This window comes from Lolium rigidum, chromosome 4 (assembly GCF_022539505.1).
Source record: "Lolium rigidum isolate FL_2022 chromosome 4, APGP_CSIRO_Lrig_0.1, whole genome shotgun sequence".
Classification (NCBI taxonomy): domain Eukaryota; kingdom Viridiplantae; phylum Streptophyta; class Magnoliopsida; order Poales; family Poaceae; genus Lolium; species Lolium rigidum.
This window is the reverse complement of record NC_061511.1, coordinates 124,306,880-124,318,127: the sequence shown is the minus strand read 5'-3', so window position 1 is coordinate 124,318,127 and position 11,248 is coordinate 124,306,880. Positions and strand designations below refer to the sequence as shown.

Genomic DNA, 11,248 nt, shown 5'->3' with positions numbered 1-11,248 from the left:
TTGTGAACCATTCACATGCTTGCAAGCTAATCGGACGACATTCCACGAGAGGGCCCGAGTTTATCTATCCGTCATCGGGATGGACAAATCCCACTCTTGATCCATATGCCTCAACTCATACTTTCCGAATACTTAATCCCACCTTTATAACCACCCATTTACGCGAGTGGCGTTTGATGTAATCAAAGTACCCTTCGGTATAAGTGATTTACATGATCTCATGGTCGAAGGACTAGGTAACTATGTATCGAAAGCTTATAGCAAATTGAACTTAATGACGTGATCTTATGCTACACTTAATTGGGTGTGTCCATTATATCATTCATCTAATGACATAACCTTGTTATTAATAACATCCAATGTTCATGATCATGAAACTATGATCATCTATTAATCAACAAGCTAGTTATACAAGAGGCTTACTAGGGACTCCTTGTTGTTCACATAACACACATGTATCAATGTTTCGGTTAATACAATTATAGCATGGTATGCAAACATTTATCATAAACACAAGCATATATAATAACCACTTTATTATTGCCTCTTGGGCATATCTCCAACATCTTCCTCCTTGGGCTGTTGCTTCTTCCACTCTCTCTCTCCTCCATTGTTGATCTTGAGAAGCTTGCCCTTTCTCTCTATCCCTCCATGATTCTTGCCCCCTTTTGAGGGAAAAGAGAGAGGAGATCTAGATCCACACTTTGACCAAACCATATCATCTCTTTGTGAGTGAATCTTTGGGATCTAGATCTTGGAGAATTTATGTTCTCCTCTTTGTTCTTCCTCTCTTATTCCCCCAATAGCTTTTGTAGCTTTGTTGGAATTTGAGAGAGAAGGACTTGAGCATCTTTGTGGTGTTCTTGCCATTGCATTTGGTGCATAGGTTTGAGTTCTCCACGGTGATTCGTGGAGGTGAAAGCAAGAAGGTTGTTACTCTTGGGTTCTTGGAACCCTAGACGGATTCTAGGCCTTTGTGGCGATTTGTTGGGAGTCTCCAATTAAGTTGTGGATGTGTGCCCCAATCTTTGTGTAAGGCCCGGTTTCCGCCTCGAAGGAAATCGCTTAGTGGAACCATGACCTAGGCCTTTGTGGTGAGGATCACCGGAGAACAAGGTGAGGCGCCTTCGTGGCGTTCGGTGTGTGGTGTGAGTACTGCATCTTGGGGTGAGGCCTTTGTGGCGTTGGTGTGCATCGAGCAACCACACCTCAAGGTGAGCCTCTTGTGGCGTTCAGGAGCACTAAGCCACCGCACCTATCCAACGGAGATTAGCACTCGCAAGAGTGTGAACTTCGGGATAAATCATCGTCTCCCGCGTGCCTCGGTTATCTCTATACCCGAGCTCTTTACTTATGCACTTTACTTTGTGATAGCCTTCGTGCTTGAAGTTATATATCTTGCTATCACATAGTTGCTTGTATTGCTTAGCATAAGTTGTTGGTGCACATAGGTCAACCATAGTATATAGGCTTTGGGCTTGACAAAGTAAACGCTAGTTTTATTCCGCATTTGTTAAGCCCATCTCGTAAAAGTTTAAATCGCCTATTCACCCCCTCTAGGCGACATCCGTGTCCTTTCATCCGGTCCAGGTGCCGGTCAGACCGGGCCAGGGACCGGGCCTTCCGGTCCAAACCGGACCTGGGACCGGGCCTTGACCGGGGCTTTGTCGTGCAGTAATAGCCTCCGGATGTCACCAGCGCAGGGAGCCGGTTGGCGCCGAGCCGTCCGGTCCACAACCCGGTCGGACCGGGCGCATGACCGGACCAGACCGGTCCAGATCGGGCCTGTGACCGGGCCATGACCGGGACCCTTCCGTGTCTTACAGAACATGGCCCCGGCTGGCACCAGTCCAGGGGCTGGTTGGAACCGGGCCATCCGGTGGGACGGCCGGTCACGCCGGGCGAGAAACCGGGCCAGAAGGGAAACATGTTATACAAAAACTGTGATAACTTTTGTGTCCGGACCCCGATTGACATGAAACCAATTTTGTTGGAAATATGGATACTCCTCACAGGATATTTTTAGATGTTTTTAGAGAGGGAGTCTCCCACTGTCAAGAAACGGTGAAGACGTCCAAACTCGAAAACGCAATAGAAGATGCATGCAGATTCCGTTTTCGATGAACTTGGGCTTGTTGTAAAGCTAGCAACAAGCTTAAGAACCTCTCACAGAGAAACACTAAGAAGCAATAGGGATATGCAAAGTATGCAAATGATTGAGCTCCCTATGACGATGTGATCAAGTTACCCAACCGAAAGACCCTCTTGATAGTGCGGCTATCTATCCTATAATCCTGTCTCCCATCAACCACCTTGAGACCGGTAAAATGAAAACCTATCAAGGCCATACCTTTGCCTTGCGCATCCCGCTTGATCTTGATGATAACTCTTCAACCTCCACTCAAGCCGGAATACCTCACTTGATCATTGTTGCTTCGCGAAGACTCACAAATGCTCCCCATACATTATGATGGGAAAGCTCCATTGATGCACATCTTCACATGTCCATTATCACCAAATGGACGACAAGCTTCAAGCATATGATCCTCTTGAGATGCTCAACTTGAACTTGCCAAACTCAACCTTGATGACGATCACCACTTGCCGTCATCCTCTCATGGGCTATATGAGATCTCACTTTTGATGCATGCCCATGGAAAGATACCTAACCCACATAGACAATACAAGAGCACATATATGATGTGTTAGTTCATGAAGCATAATTGACAAGGCTTACCATACCACGTGACTTCACGTGGCACATTCTTCATGCTTCATGTGTTGACCAAATTTGAATCTATTCTTCACTCTTTGTATTGGTCAACCTTGTATCTTCTCATCTCTATCATACTATCTTGAGGTGTATAAAAAATTCTTCATTTGTTTGCATTCCTATAAATCTTAGTCAACCCTAGCTCAACTTATGAGACTATCATGACACCGACTTAGAGCCATAACTTGAGTTCTTCACTTGGAATCAAGCTCTCAAGATCTTGATCATTCATTTCTTATCACATAAGCTAGAGCATGGCTAATATTGCGTTCCACATAAGAACTCTATCTTCATTTCTTCTTCTTGATCATATCACATATATATCTCCAAATCGATGATCTTGATGCCAATACACAAGGTATATCTTTATCTTCATGGCATCCATACTTGAATCCAACACATGGAATACAAGTAATACCTATGGAATATTCCTTCATATAAACTCAATGAAAACATTAATCCATAGGCGTTGTCATTAATTACCAAAATCACACATAGGAGCAATGTACCATTCCTTTTCTTAGCTAAGAGACAATATTTTAGAAAAGAAGAGAATGCTTTTCTCATTGTACCACATGTCTTGCCTTAGCAACCCATTTTCCTACTACAAATAAATTAATTCTCATTAATTCTAAGGAATGACAATAAGAGGTGACACATTGTATGCCTTTTTTGGTCTTCTCTAAATGATATGCCTTCTCTACCATTGTACTCGCTTCGTATCAGGAAGGTTTCTGAATTTGCTAAAATTTGAATGTATCGACAATCTTCATGGGACATAGAGAGTAGATGGTTTAGGAGGGTTTTTTCTCCATGCCACATGTCAAAGAAAATCTGAAAATAGATACTTTTATTTAACAAAGCACCTCGTGTATATTTATCCGAAAAGTAGCGCCAAAATATCAAATTCCCCGTCAAAATCGCACCCATTCCAAACTCAATAGAGCCAAACTGCCAAATTCTTCTCCTCTTTTCTGAACCTTTTCCTTGTTCAGTTGCTCTTCCTCCCGAGTCTTGACCTACCAAATCCGGCTGCCCCAGCTGCAGTCTGCAGTGTAGCAGCCCACCGTGCCGTACTACCGCGGCATACCGTCGCCGTCACCGTCACCGTCACCGCCGACGCCGACGCCCCGACCCGACCCCGCTCCACGCCCCGACCCCCTCCCAACCACCCCGTCTCTCACGCGTGTCGCCGCCATCGCCGTTCCTCGTGGCGACATCACGTTCCTGCTGTCTCCGCCCCGTCCGCAATCTCTGGCAATTGAGTTTTGAGGTATGAGCGTGTTTTCATCCCTGTGATTAGTTAAACCCCATTGGCCTCTTCAATTTCTGGGTGTGCCGCTGCCTGTACACCCGGAACACCTTCTAGATCCGCCCCTTCTTGACATTGCTCTGAGACCATATGCTTTATCATTTAACATAGTAGAGATTGAGGGGAATCAACCTTCAAACTTGTCAGTGCTGTCCAGTTATCACATAATAGGGCAGAGTCATTGTTTTCTTAGTGTTGTCTCTAGCGTATTTTCTCTTGGACTATGCTTGAAGTTTTATGCTCTCGGTGGTTATTTCTTACAATCTGCAACAATACTGGACAGAAATGGAGAACTTGCAGTATGCGGAAGAACTCGTGAGGGAGTTTCTCGTGTTCAGGGGTTTCACAAGTACGCTGCAAGCTTACGAGGCAGAATTGTCCACCGAGATTGGCAGGAGCTTTGAAGTAGACAAGATACTAGACCTAGTGTTCTCAGTGTATATACCCAAGTACCAACTGGATAGACTGCTAAGCCTCTTTAGCTTCTTTAAGCAATGTTTCACTTCACCTACGGACACGGTGCATTACACGGCGCTCGTTAAACTGGAGCAATCAATATTGCGGTATTACGTCGTCAGTGCTTTGAAATCTGGAAGGCAAGAAAAAGTCGTTGAATTCTTCAGCGCAAGTGGCAATTATCTGATGCAAAATCGTGAAGATTGGCTACCATGGTTTGGTGCGTTTTTTCTTAGCTTTCTAATGCCCTGCTCCCCACACTGTGTCTGCATTGTACTCATGCTTTATCAATCCCAATAATACTATGCAGCTATACCATATATTAAAAACCCAGGCTTGGATCCTCAGTTCCGTATGTACTTCTCCAAAGAATGGTCAGATACCTTGGTTCTTTCATTTCGGAACTTTTTGAGCGGGATATTCAGTGGTACTCATATCCTTTTACGATATCTTATTTGTCCATAATAAGAGATAATAATGTAACCTCCTTATTTGAGTTGTAATTTTGTCATCATTCTTGTCAATCACCAAGCTATATGTTATGGTTTGCTTAGCCACTGTTTAATCCTTAAGTTTTCCACGAATCCCGGCTCTTATGAAGATTAGCACTGAAAAGAATACCATCAAATGCCTCAAGAGTGACATAAAACAACTGAATAGCAAATTGTCAGAGCTACAAGCGCTGTTAGAGGTGAAGGAAGATGAACTTTCTTCGTTGAAAAGGTAAACCTATGCTCTTTGGACTGCAATGTTACCGATCTATCTACGAATACATGGCTTTTGTAATCATCTATGGATCCGCCAGCTATCATCTGTTTGCGTATTTACATCTGATTTAGAGATGGGATAGACTATGTTGATCTAGTTCTTGTTAGTTTCCTTTACAATGAGGTTACCTAGCTTAATAATTTAGATGTTAGAGCATGAAGTACAATGTGACTGATAGAGTTCATGCAAATCTGAAGCACCATAGGAAGTCTGCTAAATATTTCTCAACTGAAAAATACAGGAATGATAGCAGCGCTGAGTTCAGACACAAGAATTTACTCAAGACTACTACAGCTGGCTCCTCTCTTGAGGGACAAAACATCTCAGGAGTCTACGAAGAATCCTCGACTTCAAGTAGAACTGGACAGGGCCTTGACTCACAGACTTCGAGTTCAGCGAAATCTTCTACAAGAGATGGCGAATTACATGGATCTTTTCAGATGAGCAATGCAGGTTGGCTCTTTTTACTACCTTTTTTTTTCATGGCATATGTTTCTTGGGACTCCCTGGTTTTCTGATGGCATATGTATAAGTCTTCACTGTTTGGTTGTGAGATAACTAATGATCTAGGTCTTACCTTTTCTTCTTACTTTCACCAAATGTGGAACTCTCTTTTCCATCATACATTCCAATATTTACCATACATTGGATTACTTTTATGCATCACCGAACATACAACAACAAAGACTTTTGTCCCAAGCAAGTTGGGGTAGGCTAGAGATGAAACCCAGCAAAAACCTGTGGCAACCAAAGAGAGAGAAAAAGCAAAGTACAGAAAAAGTAAATTAAGGTTCCAGCGCATGGATTACTGATTTCTATGCAATCCTATCAAGTGTCAGATCTATAGGTACATTCCAATCCTTCAAGTACCTTTTTACTGCCGCCTTGGTCGCTCCCTGCCTCTTAGCATTTTTGCCACCCCTTAGAATCCTACTATTCACTGATGCTTCAGGAGGCCTCCGCTGGATATGCCCAAACCACCTTAGTCGGTGTTGGACAAGCGTCTCTTCAACCGCTGCAACACCTACCCTAGCCCATATTACTTCGTTCCTGATCCGGTCCTTTCTTATATGGCCACACGTCCACCTTAGCATGCACATCTCTGTGACACTCATTGGTTGGATGTGGTGGGCCAAGATTCTGCTCCATATAGCATCGCAGGTCTGGTTGCTGTCTTATAGAACTTTTATAGCTTTTGAGGGATCTTCTTGTCAGAGAGGACACCAGATGCTTGCGGCCACTTATCCACCCTGCTTTGATTCTGTGGCTAATATCCTCATCGATACCACTGTTGCATATTTACAAGATTATATTCATCTTCTATATGAAACCTATATTATGTTTCTTCTCTTGCAGATGATGAGCAGGTTTTAGTGACAGAGGAAGACTTTCCTGAGGTGAAAGTAGGTTTTCAGGTAAGCTATAGTTTATCCTTAGTATTCATCCATTTTCGTGGTTTCCTATATGACTAATTAAACCTGCTAACAGGAAACATTTTTAGGCCATAACAGTTCAATAAGTAGCTGTCGATTTTCTGCTTCTGGAACAAATATTGCTAGTTCATCGACTGATGGCACAGTGAGGTAAGTTTGCTATCTCAATTTGGATATTGTTTGCCTAACTGAACTTTCTAGATTTTGATGCGTTGTTTTTTGAACTCTTAACAAGAATCTGGACATATGACTCATCAACACCATCATCTAAAAATGCCACTATATACTGTGGGGCTGAAGTCAGCACACTTTCTTGGGAATGCAGATCTGACCGCTTGGTATGTCTTTTACATATTTGAACTGTATCACATTAGTTTTTCCTATTCATTTCACCTTTGAAGAACATATTTGAGATTTTTATTTTATCGCCCATTTCTTTTGACAATAGCTGCTCATAGGCACAGCTAATGGAGGTATCAAAGCTTGGAATGCTGATGCAAAGAGAGTTGTTTGTGACCTGAGTACATCAAAAGATTTTCCAAGGTTAGAAGTTATCGTCTATGTTTGGGGCTCAAAATTGTAGCTATGCTGATGAAGCTTTTCAATTTCTTGCAGTGTGCTTGATTTGAAGTGTAGCCCTGTAGATCCTGTGTTCGTCTCTGCAGCTGCATCAAGAAGGTAAATTTTGGATCTCATGCTTCATAAGAAATCTGTTGTTAGTTACTGCAAGATCCTACATAAAAAGATACAGTTATTCTTGTTTCTGACAGCACCATTGATATTTTTCTCTTTTTTCACATATCATTTAAACTATACAAATAATACTTCACAAATAACATTGTCTTATTGTCCTGTCAATTAGATTGTCTTATTTTCAGCTTTAAATTACTTTTCAGGCATGGATCAACTATATTTGACAGAACCGGATTTGCTTCCTTGACAGTATGGCATATGAAAACATGGAAGCCTCTGGTACTGATTTTTATTTCATTCCCGTATATTGAACCTATATGAAACTCCAGCCGGTAACTTTTCCGATATATCCTTTTCTTCTATTGTGAAGACAGTCCTCCCTCTTGGTGAGGATCCACCTGCTATTACCTCTGTTTGCTTCAATCACAATGGGAAGATCCTGGCAGCCTCTGCAACAGATGGAATGATTCACATGTTTGGTATCCTTGTAGTGCAATTTTCCTTCACCATCTTTATTATGTTAACTCCCTTTGACTTGGTATTTGACATCAGTTATTGCTTGAGGGAAGCTAATACTTGGTTGTGTTGCTTCTATGAGATATCATTTGGGTTTTATGGTTGTTGGAGTCCATAGTACTCCCTTGACTGCACATAGACATGTCTGCTGGTCTTCAAATCACTGGATGGCCTGCCCATGATTCCCCTGTTAGCTCAGTTCTTTTTGGGCCAGCTGAAACAAGCATCTTCAGTTTAGGCGCAGATGGAAAGGTATATATCCCCTTTTAGTGTTAAATGCAAGTAACTATGTTAATGTATATTTGTAAGTATAGGACACGGTGGTAGCACTAAGACGTATGAACCATATCAGAAATTCAATACTTAATCAGGTTTAAGCAAAATAACAGCCGTAGCATTTTTTATAGTGTAACTTAGCAGAGTGTGTTTGACACATGAGCACCAGTGCTCCTGGTTTTTAAAAATCATATTTTTTGGATTCCAAAAAAATTGAAATTGAATACCCACATACATATAAACATTCCGAAGCTACGGTAGGAATTTTGGAGAGAAATATCTTGTATGTTGAGCTATACAAAAAAGACAAATTTCTGATAAATATCTACTCCTATACATAGCCACAATTTTTTTTTCATGTAGCTCAAAATACAATGCAATTTCTACTGAAACTTCACACGAGTATTCAGGACATGTGTATGTATTCATAAAATAAATGTGACGATTTTTTGAAGAAAAAATACACGATTTTTAAATATTTTGAAAACTGGGAGCATTGGTGCTCATGTGCACCAAATGTACTTCCGTGTAACTTTCAATTAACACTTAGATGAATTCATTTCATATTCAAATATATGCTCCATAATCTTCAGCTAGCCTGCGTGATTGTACTGTATCTAATATTTACTGTATGATCTTTAGATATTTGAGTGGAGCTTGCACAATCAAGGTCAGATTCTTTGGTCAAGAGATTGCAGTAGGTAAGAGTATTTGCCATTTGGTGAATCATTACCGAATTGCAAATGGCAGCTAGTGTTGCTTTGATAAAAATGTACAGCAACTCTTTGTTTCATTCACATATATTATCGTCACTCCCACAGTCCCACTTATTGGAGCAACAGAGAGTGTAAAAATTCAAAAGTGTCAAGTCTGCATATATGATAAATCTGTTTACCATCCATATCCACTCTTGCAGTATGTAAAATAATCATGTAGCCATTCCAAAGAGGTGCTAGTTTGATAATGTGTGTGAGTACACATGGTTTAGTTTTCAACTATTTAGTTTTAGGCAAAACAATCATTTCCTAGCAAGATCTTGATGCTAATGTATTCTTCTGATTTTTGGTATGGCATATGTGGCATACAGACTTCACACAGTAAACTATTTTTCAATCCACAGGTTTAAGGAACACCAGTATTCCTCTTGAGCCCTTCCTATATATAGGATCTGTGGACAGTTATAGATATATATACTTGAAATTCTCAACACTAGCATAGAATTTAGAAATTATTAGGATACATCAAAGTGATAATTAGTACGGAGTATTTTTTTTCTGATTTCTTCCTAATGATCTTGAGCTATCACATGCGAATGCACAGCCTCAGATATCTGATGGTATATATATTCCGTGGTAGATTTCTTGGTACTAGGTGAATCTTTGAAAGAAACATTATTATACGTGTAGGATTAAGCTACATGTAGGCAGTCCAGCTAGTGGAATCTGTCGTACACAAACTGGTAGAGTATTTGAATTAAACTTGTATTTTGCCAGAACTGCATGGTATGCGATGTTTGGTGTATTACACAACTGTGAATCATTCCCTTGCTTATTTCTCATCTTATGTGACCAGGTTTTGCAACCCAGAGAGCTTTAGCAAACGCATGCATGAGGTAGCATTGGATTCTAATGGCAAGAGGCTCCTTGCTACGTCGGGTTTGGTCCGGGCCCCAATATACCAGGTTTCCATATTATCCACGCTCCAAGTTTCAGTTTGTTTTGCCAAAGTAGAGGCCAACACAGCCATCAACTATTTTTCTTTCAGGTGCAAGGTCACGAAAGTGGGCTGAGGACACTTCCTCATAGTGCACCTGTAACAAGTGTGGACTGGCATCCCACGCTGCCAATCTATGTTACAGGTTCTGCAGACCACTCTGTCCGGGTCACATCCATTCTGTGATGTCTATGACGAAGGGTTTCCCTTGAGATTTCGCTCACATTTCAGTGTAACCGGAGGTGCTGCTCCGTGGACCTCCAAGGATGCTCAATCCCCACCACATGCTGTTCCCGATAGTGTCTCATCCAGATAGATCCTTTTGCATCTGAAAACTGTTGTGTGTTTGTAGACTTTGTGAGTCGGTGTAACAATGTTGTAAAAACGGGTCAAAGTTTATTGATCTGTTACATGGTAATAGGATCCCAGGAGTATAATGTAACTTCTACAGCAGGTTTCCCTGTTTCGAAATCAACAGGGGTTGTTGCTTATGTTTGTTTGAGAGTAGCTTATCGCGTGGTACATGTACCACGCGATACAGGAGTTGTTGCTTTGCACCAATTTAATGATGTATTACAGTACTTCCTTTTTCCCTAGAAACAAGATGCATCTCTGTTCAAGGAATGAGGAACTTGATTATAAAGATTTTACACGAAGTTCGTAGGTTACAAAATTCTGAGGAGTCTCCCATTATGTAGTGCCTATCCATCTCTGGCATCTTGTGTGGTGCTCACTAAAGAAATCGAAGCAGCAGATAAGGATTATGGTCGCTGTTCGTCCTATACCTTTGACTTGTTTGGATCGGAACAAATGTCAAACAGGTGCAATGAGTTTTCTTGTACTCTGAATCAACCAGACATGGTTGGCTGTTGGCTGGCATACAGCTATCGATGTGGCAAAATAGAATATTCATCACCCATTTTGGATAAGAAATATTCTCTTCTCCCTGCCCATGAACAAGGGCCTCCCATAAAGCCCATAACTGCATTTATGCCATTTGCAAAGACAGCACGTACAATTTGTTCTATGAGGCTCATTTTCAAAATAAAATTAGAACGTGCTATAATAAATATAAGTTTTTTTTAGATTAGAATTTCAAGCTGCGTGATTGATGCATCGGTATATCATGTGCGCAATTTTTACATACATTTTCTTTGAAACCTTTGTACATACATTATACTCTCCATTCCACCAAAAGTGTCTTAACTTTGTTAAAATTTAGATATATCTAGACACTACTATTTAGTAGGTAGATACATTTGAATTTTGACAAAGTTAAGATACTTTTGTGGTGGGATAGAGGAAGTA

The 11,248-nt window shown here is 41.1% G+C and overlaps 1 protein-coding gene across 1 annotated transcript; it reads left to right on the top strand.

Annotated features, from left to right (window-relative positions):
• The first annotated feature begins 3,913 nt into the window (after positions 1 to 3,913).
• On the top strand, positions 3,914 to 10,583 carry LOC124705534 (WD repeat-containing protein 91 homolog). The gene is made up of 16 exons (XM_047237236.1): positions 3,914 to 4,046; positions 4,369 to 4,761; positions 4,852 to 4,974; positions 5,123 to 5,264; positions 5,551 to 5,762; positions 6,666 to 6,724; positions 6,798 to 6,892; positions 6,978 to 7,080; positions 7,191 to 7,285; positions 7,358 to 7,420; positions 7,639 to 7,714; positions 7,806 to 7,914; positions 8,091 to 8,203; positions 8,870 to 8,928; positions 9,800 to 9,908; positions 9,992 to 10,583. Exons 2-16 carry the CDS (start codon positions 4,371 to 4,373, stop codon positions 10,124 to 10,126), a joined length of 1,884 nt encoding a protein of 627 aa, XP_047093192.1. The 5' UTR covers positions 3,914 to 4,046; positions 4,369 to 4,370; the 3' UTR covers positions 10,127 to 10,583.
• The last annotated feature ends 665 nt before the right edge of the window (positions 10,584 to 11,248 follow it).

What these genes read in the sequence shown, in the direction of transcription:
- LOC124705534 (XM_047237236.1), top strand. Translation starts at nt 4,371, where the DNA reads ATGGAGAACTTGCAGTATGCGGAAGAACTCGTGAGGGAGTTTCTCGTG. An exon ending in AGGTGAAAGTAGGTTTTCAG is followed by an intron (nt 6,725 to 6,797) that starts GTAAGCTATAGT and finishes ACCTGCTAACAG; the next exon opens with GAAACATTTTTAGGCCATAA. An exon ending in GTTTAGGCGCAGATGGAAAG is followed by an intron (nt 8,204 to 8,869) that starts GTATATATCCCC and finishes TATGATCTTTAG; the next exon opens with ATATTTGAGTGGAGCTTGCA.